Raw genomic sequence first — 16,068 nt, 5'->3', positions numbered from 1 at the left:
TGTATAATGCAGCTCAGACTCATGTGCTAATTGTTAATTTTAGAATTCAAATAGGTTTTGTTCTATTCAAAGGAAGTAGGCTACAGGTTTCTGAAAACTCTAAGCTTAGGAAAAAGGGTCTGGTCTCTTTTAGAGTTTGTGAGTGAATTAGCTTTTGCATCCATGGAGATACCCTTAAATGATACTTAATACAAAAAACTCTAATTTGTACTTCATGTGTATGCTTTTCTGGACTCTAAAATAAGATTATAATTATTTTTAAGGTACATTATCTCAAAAAATTATGTAATATTACTTGTTTATATAAACATAGATTTTTTCCTAAGCCAGTAATGGTGGTATTCCAAACTGGAGCTCTCTATGTCAAGCTGTTTTATTTTGAACAATCTTGTTCCTAACACTGAAATGTTCTTCTATTCCTTTCTGAGTCAGAACCTTATTTATTCCTGTTATCCATCCATTTACAAGTGACTGATATTTATACACTTTGCTTATTTCCAACTGCAACAGATTTTTAAAAAGAGGGTTTTTTAATCTGCTGTTAGGCTGCTTTTTACATTATATGGCAGAAACCCAACCATATCTGCCTATGTGGTTTCCAAATTAAACTTAGTTTCCAATAGCAAAATTAGACTCAGATGTAGGTTTTTAATTTGGATTAACTTAATTTGGCAGTTATAAGTGACAGGAGGATTGGAAAGGCAAAGAAAGAAAAAGTTGGCTAATTTCAATGAGGTATTTGTGTATAACTGTGAGGGCTAATAATGCCCTTTTTCTGCATCCTGGTTTGGTTTATTTTCTTTTATGCCATTATTTGTGTTTAGTGAACAGCTGGGCCAGTAGTTCCCATTTGTAGTCCTTTAGCTCTGTGAAGTAGCACAGAAAGTAATGGACGCTTGCAAATTAATGCTTACCCTTATTTTCTGCTAATCTGGTGTAGCTCTCCTTTTGGAGCGTAGATGTAATATCAGAGCAGAAGTAATTACTGTGTTAAAACTAGGATTGCAGTAGAATATTTTGCTAATTAAACTTGTTGCATTTAAATTGCTTCCTTTGGATCACTATATAGAAGAGAACTATTTTGAACAATAAATGAAACCACTTTCTTTCTCAGAAACCCAGAATTGCAGATGGTCAGATTGTATGTGAAGCACCTAGGCTCTGAATTAGGCTTTTGTATGAAAGAGAGAAAGGTAATTTGAATGTTTGAACTCCCTGTTCCTCCCACACATACACAGGAAGCTTGCCTCAAAATGAACAATTCTCTAAATAAAGACTAATAAGAAGCTAAATTAATTAGAAGGTGTGATTTGAAAAGACATTGATGAGAAGAGTCTGTCATTTCAGACAAATGGAATGGAGCTAAATAAATTAGGCCACATTAATATCTCATTGTTCTGTGAGCAGCTTTCTTTTATTGCATTCATTAGAGGGTACTTCTTGAAATGAGCCTTTACTAGCCATTATGGATTCAGTTCTCATTTACCAATGCCTAACACACAACTCCTGCATTAAAAATGTTTCAGCAAATCCTCATAGTTTCTGCAAATTAATATTTATATTTCTGGATGCTGCACTTTTCATCTGCAACATAGTAGGCATTGAACATTAAGTTTTTTTTTTCCCACTGAATTGTCAGTAAAGGATTCTTACATCTAGAGAGTTGAGAAGCAAAAGTCTGAAAATACTTTATAAAATAAACTGTATGCATAACTTGTACAATAGAATATTCCTACAACTAATATTCTTTCCAGTATTTATTTTGATAGAAAATATCCTGTCTCATGACTTCAGTAGTCCTTTGATAGCTTTTTAAAGTGTCTTTTAACAGGTTCCTTCAGCATATAATTAGGATCCATTGGAAATGCGCATCTCATCACACTGTTCTTCCTCTCAGAAAACAAAATGTGTATTTTTCCTTTTCTTTTTCTCTCTCCTGCAGATGGAATATTTGGGAGATGTCAGCGAGTGCCAGCAATAGACATCTATAAATATGACATTTCACCCCCTGTTCTGCAGCATCTGAAGATCATCCTGGAGAAGCTCTCACACAGAGGTACAGTAAAAACTCTGGAGTGGGGTTAGATGCACTGGGGGTTAAAATTCTTTGTGCTCCCTCTGAGGTGATGTCTCCAGAAGTTTTTGAACACAATGTATTTCAGGCCCTGCAGTGCAGACTTTATAAAAGTAAAAAGCCTTTGGACTCACTGAATCTGCCACAAAGTCCTGGGGAAGCAATTCCAGGAGAGGTACTTCCTCCCTATGTAGCACATGTCTGTGACTGACATTATACTAGAAAATTTTAGGGTCTGTGAATGCTGGTATTGTATAAAGAAATCAGCAGGAAAGAAAAGAAGTTTGTCACGTACACTTTTGCCCCACAGCGTGTTTCAGGGTGCATGGGCAGAAAACACAGAACTTCCAGTTAGAGGGAAACAGTATTTAACTTTCAAATGAATTCAGATAAGCAGAACTGCTCTGATTTAATTACAAATTGTATCTAGTCTGTTCCTTTTAATTTTTGTTCACCTTTCCAAAGATAATCTCTGTGCACTTTCCAAAGCCAGAAAGGATGTTCTAGCTTCTGAATGGCATAACTTGAACTTACAAATCAAAACTTGGACAAAGTGAAAGTCAATAAGGTGAACAAACCTTTTAGATACTAATACATGAGATAAATCACCTGTACACAGACACAGGACCAAGAAATCTTTGTATTCTAAATTTTTCCAAGAATATTGTTGGAATGGTTGATATTGCACTTGCATCATCTGTGTGGATGTTTGTTCCTAAATACTTTCCAGTCACAATCTTGATTGCAAAGTAGGAATATTGTATTAACATGATGTTAGTTCAATGATGAGAGGAAATTGATTTCTCAGAAGTTTGAGGCTATACTCAGGGACTGGACTTCTAGTTTGGAAATCACTGATTTAGAGGATTTAAAAATTTTCCAGGCATTTATTTCCTGTCCAGCAGCCCGTCCAAATGAGACAAACTCAGCAAAATTTGGTTGTAGTAACTCCTGGCTGATTACAGTCACATGTGAATAGTACTTGTGGCTCTTTCACTTGTCATTTTCTAAAGGCTAAGTAATGCAAGGAAATATATGAAAATACTCTTTTGTCAGGGCAATACTGTGTGAGTGGAAAAAATAGTATCTGGTCTCTGAATATAATGAGGAAGGTGAGGTGGGGGAAGCACTAAGTCACCTAAATTGGTATCTGAAGTGATCCTGCATGCATGGACAGGCAGCAGTCATTTCCATCTCCTGACTATGGGTCGTGTGTTCTGTGTAAAGCTTCCTCCACGAGGATGTCAGAGGTAAGAGATCTGCAGGAGTCTGATGTTCCTCTGAAGGGACACATGTAGCGGGTGATGGGATACCCTAGGTCATCTCAAAGGATGCTTACCTGTCTCTGTCTCCCTGCTTACCATAAGATTTTGGGTAGTTCAATGGAACTGTTGTAACTTCCCCCTACCAAGTTCTTCTCTGATAAATAAACCAACCCTTTCTAGGATCTTTGTTATCTTCAACCCACCTCTCTGGATTTAACTGTTGCAGAAAACTGCAGTATACTTCTTTTAAAGAAACTCTTTAAATTTGGTCTTGTCTCATAATTTTTCACAGCAAGAGAATGACAAGGAACACACAGTTTGAAACCGTGGTAGAGAATAAAGGACTTTTGCTTTTATCCTTTTTTATTTGTGACATTTAGAGGTGCATACCCAAATGTGTATATGCTTTGAACTGATACAAAACTCTGCAAGCAGTTTTTGTGGCCTGTGGGTATCCCAGTGAAGGGAATCTTAAATATATCTGTGAAAGATAACAGAATGCTGGAATGCTTTTGCTCAAATGATTGATGTGATAAAATCACTCTTTTTTTTTTTTTTCTTTTTTTACTCTCAGTATCTTGGCAAATTTTGTTTAGTGAGGACAGAAATATGGAAGGAGTAGAATCAATACAGGCTATCAGATTAATGGATTACTGACATCAGGTTGCTCAGACAAGATTCTGCTGTTTGCTGGTGCTATCAGATGTAATACATCCAGCCCTCAGGTCATGTTTTCTGGCTGTGATGGTCACTTGCAGTGTTAATGCTGTTCTCCTGCAAATTGTGTGCAACATGGGATGACCATTTCTGCACAAGACATTGTCAAGACCATGCAAATATTTCAGGCAACCACCAAAAAGGGCTTCATTTTTTCAAAGATCTTATTTCCTTTAACTGTGTAATACCCCATTCTTCTTGTCATCTCCTAAATACTATTGTCTAGCTCAGCTTGGTGTTGCCCACCTTCCCTGGAATGAAAAGGATAGGGGACAGCATCTGTTCTCTCCTTTTTGTAAACAACAGGACAATTTTCTCTTGAAAGACTATATAGTAGGTCTTATGATTAGCAAAAAAATTCTTTTTTCTCCCCCTAGAAATAGTCTGTTTACATCTATTTCCATAGAATTTAAAAACAAAACCAATAGAAAATCTCGCAAAATGTACATCATTTTTCTTCCCTATTTGCTGGTAGCTTGTAAGTGATGCCTATATTTGAATCGTGGTCCAAACAGAAGAATGTCTGGTGAGATGTTATAAAACACAGGACAATGTGGTGTGAATAGCAAACAGAATTTGTGACTCTGCCAACTCAAAACATTTACTACAATAGAGAAGCATAGGACAGAGGCTTAGATGAATGACACACCTGATGATAATCTATTTAATAAAGGACTTTGACTAAAATTGAATTCAGGTTTCATAATGATATAGTTTTTATGTCTTCTTTACACATTGAGTCTATCTTTGTCTACACTATCTACTAGTAGATTGATGATAGAAACGAATGCCTTGGAATATTAGATAGTTCTCTACGATGAATACCCTTGCTTATGGCATTTTCACTCCCACTGTCCTTGAAGCAGTCAAACCTTCAGGAAGAAGATTTTCTGAAGGTTCCATTTCTATAAGTGTGACTGTCTGTATGGGAAAAACCCTTCTCACCGTTGCTGAAACACGATGAATCACTTTCCGAAGCTGGTGGTGCTATAGTTTATAATTTATAATAATTTGTGAGGAATTGAAACTTTTCTCATTGTCTGATAAACAGGACAGTCAGAAGGATGGGACTAAATAATTTGAAAAGGGAAATATTGGAAGTGTCAGCATAGAGGGGTGAATGAGTAGTGCCTGAAGGAAAGGGAAATACTTATCCCTCTGGTTGGTCTTTTGCTCTTCTGCTTCACCTTGTCCAACTTGGAAGATACTTCTTGGAGTATACCAAGAATGATAAAACTATGCATTTCCTGGTTTGAGCTAAAATACAGAAAATATTTTTTTTTCTTTACTTAAATGCATTCAATCGATTATAATTTTTTTTTTGTTTTCTTCTTGTCATGACAATATTATTGCAAAGGCAAAATGATCACATCACTGAGATTCTTAGCATGACTGTGGAACGATTTCACATTGATTATGGACCTATAAACCACGAAAAACAGGATAGGAGGGCTAAGCATGGGACATTATAACTCCAAGTATGAAGCATAAATAGTACTTGAATATCACCATAAGCAATCATAAGGGAGAACAGTACTATTTCTCAACCTGGTTACTCTAAGAGGCATTTACATTTGCTTCATAGAATAATTTCTGACCACTGGTTAGAAACAGCACCATGATGATAACACGGTGCTAACTCTGTGAATGTGCAGCTGCCACAGCAATGAGCGTTACTTGGCAGAGGAGCTCAGAGATGGAGGCTGAAGGACACACTTCCTTAAAGGCATCAGAACAAGGATATTTGCAGGGGGTCACAACAAATGCCCACCTGACATGGGATTCTGCCTCTGGGAGTGGGCACTGCATGGTTGGAGAAAAAACGTAATGAAAGTCCAAGCACACATTTTGCAGTGCTCATACCTTCTCAGCGTTATGTGCTTGGTGTCACACAGGTTAGGAGATAGAAGTCATATTTTTGTGTTTGCTGTGTGCTCTCTGGGCACTGTTTCTAACGCAGTTTGACAGGACACTCTGTATTAGAAATAAACCTTGTTAGACTAATAATCAGTACTTCAGCTTCTGTCTTGTGTTTTAGTTAAAATGTAGCTACACTACAGCTATTGTCCCTTTAGTGCAGGAACCGTGCAGTGTGACTATTTGAAAAACAAAGCAGATGAATATTTTTTTGGGGCTTTTTTATGTGACTTGGAATAATTCCTAAATAATTCCTCAGTATGCTTGTTGCTACTTAATTTTTACGGTAACACCTTCTTGTTCAAAATGTTACTTTCAATGAAAGCAGTTTATTTCACTCTATTAAGAAAATCCTGCTTAAGGTATTCAAAAATCAACAGTGTTATTAAGAGAACAGTAGGATATGCTTTTAAATTCATGTAGCTTAAGTTGGTAAGAGATTCTGGAGAGGCTCATGGGCTGTGGAAATTGGCAACAGATTTACAGACTATTTGAAAAAAACAGCACTTTTTTCCTCTTACTTGATTTCTTTGCAACTCAGGAAGTTCTTGACAGGAAAAAAAAATTATTTGTCTGAAATTGATTTGAAGCAGTTAAATGTAAGGTGATTAATATAACTTTGCTAGAAATAATTTTATATTCTTACAGCAAATTTGTTTAAAAAACTGAAGTGATTTACAATCAGTTAACTTGAAAATTGAAATGAATGTGACTTGTCACATACGGCTTGTGAATTACAAAAGGGTTGCTAAACATTTCTTTCAGTCAGGACTATTTTTCAAGGAAAAGTATCATTTGTTACTGCAGCAACGGTAAGACTTGAAAGTAAACCTTTATAAGCTCAGTTTTGAAATAAACTTAAAAGGAATAATGCAGTTCTTGCACATATTTGTGAGCAGATTATCATATCATTATGGAGGTATACAGAAAGCTGCAACCCAGAAAGGTAGGAGAAAACAGGTTTGTCTTTAAATTCAAATATTGATATAAATGAAGGCAAACTCTTCTTTTGGCAGAGAGCAGTGTGTTTACATCTGATTTCCTGGGCATGAGCTTGCTCCAGACATCTGTCTGTGAAGCAAATTCTTCTCCTAGATGGCTGCTGAAGCCAGGAATTGAAGCATAAGCCCCATGACGAGCTACAGTGGAGGAACTCAGCTGGGACTGGACATATTTACCTTCTCCTGGTATCACTGTCACGCTGCCTTAACTTTTTGGCTCAATGGACAAAAACGTGCTGAAAAGGTTGCAGAAAATTCCTGCCTTTGTTAAGTGCTAAAGCACCACTGACATTTTTTGGTCTTCAAAGACCTAAATAGAACTTCAGAAATCTAAGAACAAGTTTCAGTAAAAGCAAAAAGATTTATTTATAAAGCAGCAGAAAAAATACACTTTGAAATCCTGTTTTAAACACCTGTGTGTTGCACAGCACAGAACTAAAAATTTATTTTTTTTTTTGGTTCCTTTTATGGTTGCTCTGCTTACCAGGCATGATCTGACATGCCATTGACTTGTTCTTTGCCATGTAACGTATTTGTGAGAAATGTTCTTTTCAGGAAATTGGTATTTAGCAAGAATATATTGGAATCATAAAAATTATAGGAGTGAAACAGATTCCATGTATCAGGGGAAAGATGCTAGAAAGTACAGAGGAAATATTTTTTAATATATATATTTAGTTTTATCCGCATCCATAACACTGTTGTGTAAAGCTTTTTGATGCTGCAACATTTGAATAATGGGATTTTTTGAAGACATATATGTCATCCCAACAGCATCACATCCCTTTTGTTTAAAAAGAATGATCAATCAGAGCTTTTACTTGTGTTTTTGATAAAATAGCACATTAACTATTATGTTTGATAGAAAGGAGAAAAGGTCTGCGTGTCTCCTTTGTGTCATGTTTCTGTCAACTAGCACTGACAATTGTCAACTGGGATCAGGATGTATCAAGTTCTGTGTGGCCAAGGTAACTTTACAGCTCTTCTTCCAAGGGAAACATAGAAATTAGTGATAATATTATGCAAATATCAAAGACTGCCGATCAATTCCTACATTGTTTCCTTTCTTTTGAAGATGTCTGTGGCACCTCATGGACTTTAACCTCTGCGTTAATGTTTTGTCTTTCCCATGAAGCTCTCTGTGCTCTCTGTTTTGTGGTTTGTTCTCTTTCTGGCCTTTGAAATTTAGGGACTGTCTGTGTTTCTTCCTCCTATGGAAGAAGCAGCTCTGAACTTCATTCTTTTTCTCTCATGGTAATTTTTAAAAAAATTAGCACCTTCCAAGGGACCGTTGGGCCAGGCAAACACTGGGTTTGAAGTGACATAGGTACATAATATGTTTTTAAAGCACACTTGAAAATGCAGCAATCAAATTGCAGTTCATTATCAGTTGTTCCCACACTCGGAATGCCAGCAAGTATCAATTCAAGCATGAGATTACTTCTTTAGCTGCTATATTCTCTAACAACGCTACTTTTGGAAACTGTGAGTAACAATATAGCATATCCAAACTAATTATGCCATTTTGTACCATTAATCTATAATTATAGCCCATTTACATATTCAACATAAGACTGTTTTTTTTTTATCATTGCACCACCCGTGCTTTCTTCCTGATTTGTTTATAACTAGGGAATTTGTTTTCCTTTTATTTCTATATTCATTGCATTTCCTCATCTACAGCTTTTATCTTGACCTCCGTGGCCTCATGTTCTTTTAAGACATCGACTCTTAATGACATATTTTTTAGGTTTTAAATAGGTACTCCAAATTCTGAAATGTTTAGGCTTTTTCAAAATCATGATTTTAATCTTATTCATATGAAAGCTCAACAGGAAGATCGTGTCCCTCACACAATCATGGTATGATTGAAGCTTTACTTTGTTTTAGTGACAAGTGTGAATTCCCAAAAAAGTTATTTTTTCCATTTGTTGTACAGAAAAAAAGATTGGGTTTTTATTTTCCGCTTAAGATGTTTTCACTCTTTGCCTCGTGGCTGTGGTAGAATGCTTCTGACAAATGTAGCAGTTTCTTGAAAAGGCTGAGTGATGTTAAATATGTATTTTAGTTCCACTTGTGCTTTCTTTCATGCTGGTTCCTAGCAAATACTCACTGTATTTCACAAGCTTCTCCTTCTGTTTTGTGTTGCCTGTACATATGTGTGTGGTCATGGAGAGACAGAGCAGTTCATGATAACAAAATGGTACTATGCCTTCAACACTTTCCATTGCTCAGTTTTTCTTGTACAGCTTCTCCCAATCTTAAAATTACAAAAAAAAAAGACTTTCGCCCCATTTTTAGTCTTTATTCTTGTTGCTGTCTGGTTTCTAATTAAGCCTTACACAGACCTGCACTACATTTTTAGCTAAAGAATCTCCAGTCTTTTAGGAGGGCTTTGAATGTTCTTCCTGTTTGACTTGACATGTGTCATACATACAGCTATTAAACTAATTTTTCTTTCTTTATCCCAGTTTGAGGTTGGGGGGGGGGGGGAGGTTTGAATGCTGTATTATCACATTTCTTTATCATGGTCAGATGATTGATTTTCTTTTCCTTATTTTGCATGTGAGCTACCCAACAACACAAAGCCTCTGACACAGAGAGACAGTGGAAGGCTCATGAGTCTGCAATATTGAGAAATTTACCTTTTTTTGTTCCTTTTTTTTTTTTTATTGCATTTGTGAACAGCCAAAATTCCTGCCTGAGCATCTTCTAGTTGTTTGATACATTCCTGGAAAGATGTGCTGAGCCTTCAGGTGTTCCTTCATCCCTTCCTTAGAAGAGAGAGTAAAGAAATGAAAACACTTTAGCACTCCTGTTCAGCTTTTTCTAATAGTTTGATGAATTTCTGGTCTTTCCAGGTAAACTCTATGTTCATTTCTGATAATGTTATAGTTAGTGATGTTCAATATAGCATTAAACATTGAGCTTTTCGGTTTTTGCAGTTATTAGGTTTTAGCTCATAGTCCCATTCAAGACATGGCAGGATTTAATACCAGCCAATACTGCAAAACTTCGTAAAGCCCCCTCCTAATTCAAAATGCTACGTGATCAAAAGTTCAGATATTTTGTTAACTCATATGCCTTTTGCCTTTGCAACTCTCCATGAGGTAGGTCTGTTCTCTGTAAAATTCCAGGCTTCCCATTTGATCAAGAGTGTAAATATATAAACACAATACACTTCCAACACAGAAAGATACCTTCTTTCATCTCCTACATTTTCTGCCCCCCCCCCAATTTAGCTGGAGGCACAGCACTTCCATGCCTCTGTGGGGGCTCCCTGCTGTTACCCACTTGCCCACATCTCTGCATGGGAGCAGCACACACCCAGTTTGTTTTCCTGCAGAGACCCACACCCGTTGCTCGCCCTACGGAGCCCTCCTGAATCTTTGCTTCACTTCCCTCTGGAGTAGCTGCCTGGCAGCATTCCCTCTGTCAGACTCCCAACCCCTCCATCTCCTCCAGGTTTCTTGCTCCTCCTACAAGCTTTCTTTCCATGCAGCTCGTTCATGGAGTGCCAGTAATTTCTCATCCAGGAGAAGGGCTGGTGAGCCCTTGGGCCTCTTCCCCTTAACCTCCTACTGGTATCTCCTGTAGTTTTTCTTCAAAAAAAAAAAAAAAAAAAAAGAAAAATTTTGAAGGTTTGGACATTTCATCTTTAAATGATAATACTTCGAGTCTTCAAATCATATTTGATACTCATCATCCATAAATTTCCAACCTGATAGACTGATTATATTTACTCTAATTTCAGAAATACTCTAAATTTCCTAACAGTAATGAGTATCATCATGCACTGAAAGTATTTGCTAAGGTCAGTTCTGTGTGACTTGGGCCACAGAAAAAGAAACTGATTAAAAAATTCATTAAAATAAAAATCATTCACCTTAACACTCCATAAAATATTTATGAATAGTGAATACTTCTACAGAAGTCAGAAATGAATTGCAAACAATTTATAAATATAAAAAGGGTTAAACTCTCCACCTAATGAAATCATAATAAATAAGTCAATCAGCCCTACATAGAATGGAAAATGCATTATCATATGTTTTGGGTTATAGTTCTGATATTAACAACAGTCCTCATTGAAAACTGCAAGACTGGGCATTAGCATGTGTTTGCATATATGTGGGAAAGACAATGATAAAACATTCTTCCCTTTTCTTCCATCAAAGTGAACTTTGTTTGGACGTTGCCTGCAGGCCTGAGCAGAGGGCAGCGAATGCTCAGAAAGAAAGACACTAAATTTAAGTCTAAAATTAAAATGTTCATCAGCACTGAAAACTTCTTACTACCCATCTTATTAACCCATGAGGTAATTCCACCAGTCAATAAATAAAAATGGAATGTGGCCCTCAGTGGTAGTTGCTTAAACTGAGAGAATTTTCTTTAAGCTGAGAATAACCTTAGAAAGACTGGATAAAAAATCAATTCAGAAATGAGAAAAATACTCTTGAACCCATCTTGTCATAACTCAGCTTTTTCTCCCTTGTGGGTAGTGCAAAACCTGTCTGCTTTTAAATTTTAATTAAAACTTAGATTAGTTATGATCATCTAATCTTTCCTTTGCACTGCAGTGTCTGATCACTGCATATAAGTATCCAAAGTTTAATCTGCTTCTAGTCCTCTCAGATTTGACAGTCTAATTAAGTGCTCAACTTTAGCACTTAGTATATAAGAAATCCCACTTCATGTTTCGATTAGATTTTAGATAAAATTGGTCACTTACCTGTTCTGCTAAAATATTTCTGTATGATTTTATTGTTTCATCTTGGTACTTCATTCAGCTCCTTTAGGAACCAACAGATTTCCTTCCTGCATTATGCCAAAAAACTATGTGAAGGCTCAACCTACTGTTGGCAGTAAAGCATTACTGGTATTTTATTGGGCAGTCTTAAAGACATTGCTTCAGTGTCAAAATTAGTATATAAAAATATGTGAACATACAAACATTGTTTCTAAGAGTGGTGGCTCATTGTTCATAAAATCCACTGTGTTTTTCTCCCCAGGGTACGGTGACTGAACAACATGTGCGTAGATCTCTGTTATTTCTTGCACACGACTTTGCCCTTCTCTCTGTTGGCCTGTTCTTTACTTCTCTTCTGTAACCCTTCACCTCACCCTGGGTTCCTTGTGACTAATTGTTTTCCGTTGAACTTTGAGAAGAGATGACATTCATCTCTTATTCTTAGGTCAGCAGCTAATCAACACAGAGAACTCTAGGACAAGCCTACTGCTTCTGTTAAGGAAGTGGATCTTTATCCTTATGCCAGTTTGTTCAATGTGTAGGCAGGTGATCCACATTCTGGTAATGTCAGCACATGTTAGGTGGGTGAAGATGTTATTTCAATTGCTTTTACAATTTTACTGATAGCAGGCTTACATTTGCTCTGTGGGGGTCATCTTGAACCAATATAAATATTCAAGAGGTTGCAAATTTGCAAAACTGTTAATCCTCTACCCCTTCACTTCCCATCCCATCCCATGCCATTTCTCCTGCCTCATTCCATCCCATTTTCCTGGCCACATCCTATCCCATTCTTAATGACACTGAGTTCCAAGACGGTCCTTCGAGCACTTTGCCACCCTGGATTGATTCTGCAGCTGCTGAACCCAAACTGTGAGCTCTGATGGTGTGGATGGCCCCAGCTCACATAGACAGGCCTCTGCAGCCTCTCTCTTGTGGGGATCTTTGGAAACAGCAGAGAAACAAGTGCTTTTAGGGTTTGAATTCAGACAACTGTAGGATGAAGGGAATCATGTGCTAGATTTCTCTGTCCATATTGCTTGGCTCTCCATTGGCTGGGGAGTCAGTAGCTGATTACCTCTGCTCTTTCATACAGCCACGTGAATTTGGTCTCACTGAATGCAGTATTTAAGTTCATGCTCCAGGCCCTGTGGGGAGGTGTTTAGAGGAATTCATTTGTGCTTTAAGGATAAGTAGGTCCTGGTACAGCTTTGATAGTCTCACACAGGCTGAACAGAACCCGAGAAACTATTTCAAATTCCCAGTGCCAAGGTCACTGAAAAAAAATTTCAACTTTGCTGCAGTTTGCCCTGGCCCATACTCTTGCAACATTTAAATTGTTTTTTTTCTGAAATCCTCTGGGCACTCATCAGTTATCCATGTAGCAGCATAAACTAATCACTGCTCAAATTCTGACCTTTGTTGAATAGCAGGGGCTCAGGCAATTTCTAATCCTGCTGTGTTATTTTGGCATAAACTTCTTTGTGCAATTTATGCTAGAATAGATCCTAGTTTTATCTTGAACTTAACTTTGACAGATCATGGTACAGGTCCTTCCCTGACAACTGATGATATGAACTTGTCTTCACTGGAAGGTAGTTCAGCTTTTAGCCTTGAGAACATTCCTGTGATCTTAAATTTTCAATTATTTTTTTGCTTCACCACTTTTCTTTAAACTAGGGACAAGATAAACCTGCTTGCATGTCTTTAATTTTCTAGTGGCTATGCCATGTAGTATTATTTTTCATTTTTCTTAAAACAGTGCTTTAAAACTATGCAGTAGATCAACTTGGATCTTTTGGAAAATTTGTCTTTTTTGGGGGAAAAAAAGCTATTGTACCTCTATAAATTTCACAAATGCTGTGGTAGCAGATTTGTCGGAATAGTCAAACTGCAATCTTTTTCATCTTACAAAGAAAGTGGGTCGGGAATGTCCTTATTTGATATTGTTTTATTAATTTCAAAATTAATTTCAAAATACTTTGTTTCTACTAGTCATTCCTTGCTGAGGCTACTGAAAGCATCAATTTTTGTAGTAAAACCTGCCATTTTAGAGGCTTTCACTTCCCTGCTGTTTTACTGAGCAAGTGGCAGCTGAGGAGGGTGATGCCAAGGAGGAAATGGCATTGATTTTCTAATGTTGCCATACAGGAGTATTTTGAGATGTTCCTCTTTATTTTAATTTTTCTTTTTCAAGGATTCAAAAAAAAATAGATGAAAAATACTCAGAATTTCAAGTCTGGGATGGTGGAATCAAAGCATGCCTGAAAAAAATGTATTTATTTTCTGGAGGATCTGTGCTAAGACACTGGATGTCTGGGTGAACTGCCTGTTTCAGGCTGAGTCTTACTTTGGTATGGCCACCTAGGGCTTGAGAGATTAAAGGGCAAGAATTAAGAGCCCTTGGTTTCCTTCATGGATGACTGCACAATAGGCCAACAAGCTCTTCATTTAATATGAAACTTCTTGCAGAAGTGTAACAATGTTTTTTTCTGGAAAGCAACATATCATTAAGTCAATATGACTTTTTGCTATTGTGCTTCCAATGACTAATACAATAGACTGCAATAACAAGGTATAATTGCAGTAGCTTTATTTATTTTTCACAGATATTGCTTTATCTATTTTTTAAGATTATTTTTAAACTAATTTTTCTTTTAAAATTTACACCTGCATAAATAATTTCCCGAATGTATCTACATAAAGATCTGACCAGCTGATTCTGTGTCCTCTGACAATGTACTTAGGTAAGTTGGTTTTACAGGTAATTCTAGGTATGAAAATCAGGTATGATTGCAGAAACCAGGTGAAACCTTTTATATGTGTCAGAGCTTTTATAACCTTTTATAGGAGCTTCCAAAACATCCATCACCTGCACAGATGCAACAACTTCAGTGGTACAATGAAGAGCGAGCAGCAGGTGGAGCATGAGTATTGATTTTGTCACTGCAGGACTTTGAATCCCACAAAGCAGAATTTAAACAAAATGCAGGAGACCTGAGAGTAGTGTCACTAGTTCTGAGATGGGAAAAAGTATCCTGAGGCTATTATCCCTGTTAAAAATGGTAGTGTGGACTTAGCATTTTCTTCCTGGCGGTGCTTGATGTATTACTCAATACTCTGAATAACGAATCTTATTTTTTTCCATGTGCTCTTTCAATTTATGGAGGATTCATCAGGTGTCTCTGTCTACTTTTGAAAGAAAGATTACTGATCTGGGCTTGAATCACAGATATATAGAGAATAATCAACAATCAGTCTCCTTACCTGCTTTGCTAGGGTGCTGATTAATGGATTTAAATTCAGTATTTCTAGATTTAGTTCTCATGTTAAGCACAGTCTGTTGTTGCACAAGTGATATTTACGTTCTTTAGGAATCGTGAAATGCATACTGCAGCTCCTATAAATATGAGAATTAAGGACCTTCAGGTCAAATTACATGGGATCCTTCATTTCCAGGCTGCAGAATTGCTCAACATTTTTCTTTTGAGTTAGTTAGGCAATAAAAAGTCAATCATTGCAGAGTGTGTGCGTGTTTATAAGCTGCTGTACGTTGGAGGGAAGCTACATTTTATCAGTGGGTTTGATGTAGTCAGGCCATGCACAGTGAGTGAGCTGTTTGCATTCATTCCAACAGAACTGGCTTTATACCACACCAGTTAAGGTTACCTGGCTCTTTGTACCAGTAATTTAGTTCTCAAGTCATAGCTTTAGAAATGTTAAAACAACATTCTCAACCTCAGTAATAATTTTCATTAACCTTTGTATCTGTTTGCGTTGTTCACAAGTTAAAGATGGAGGGTCATTGAAACTTTGGCTCTTTTCTTCAGTTGTCCACCTTTACATCCCGTGTTTCTGATACTGCGCAGCAGGGCTCTTCAAAGGGAGTCTGAACCGCTTGAGAGACTCATTTCTGTTTGTCTGCCCTACTTCACATGGGGTTCAGAACAGAATCCAACTTCTTTTTATGTATTGTCAAAGCTGGGAGAAGACTTTGTCAGAAGATACTTGGAAGATGCAAAAAAGCACAGTCTCATCCTGTATCTGGCTTTTTTGGTTCCAGATGAGCCTTGGCTGAAATCAGATTTTGTTGACATTACCCCATGGCAACAAAACACCATCTTTAATTTTTACATTTGTTCTGCCCTTCCCTCTTAAGCCATTAGGTCTGCTAGCATATTTCTGCAGACTGAAATAAAAGATCCAGAAGCAATTGTCTGGTTTAGCCAGCTAACAAGTCTGGATAGGTGTAAAAACCCATTGCTCTGGGCTGGTAAATGATGAAGTATGGTGTTAGCTCATAGTGATTTGTCTGGCTGAACATCCTCTGACAGTGATGGGTAG

At 37.1% G+C, this 16,068-nt stretch overlaps 1 protein-coding gene across 1 annotated transcript in view; it reads left to right on the top strand.

Moving 5' to 3' along the window:
* Positions 1-16,068, top strand: part of LOC113987717 (receptor-type tyrosine-protein phosphatase N2-like) — a 338,497-nt gene that overhangs the window by 93,069 nt on the left and 229,360 nt on the right. The window contains exon 3 of the mRNA XM_027720726.2: positions 1,943-2,056. Within this exon, the coding sequence (XP_027576527.2) occupies positions 1,943-2,056 (114 nt within the window). The remainder of the gene's footprint in view (positions 1-1,942; positions 2,057-16,068) is intronic.

The sequence above is a fragment of the Pipra filicauda genome, unplaced genomic scaffold (genome assembly GCF_003945595.2).
Source record: "Pipra filicauda isolate LSUMZ 115617 unplaced genomic scaffold, ASM394559v2 scaffold94_size2452230_pilon, whole genome shotgun sequence".
Lineage (NCBI taxonomy): Eukaryota > Metazoa > Chordata > Aves > Passeriformes > Pipridae > Pipra > Pipra filicauda.
Note: the sequence above shows the minus strand (reverse complement) of the source record. Positions and strands in the feature narration are given on the sequence as shown.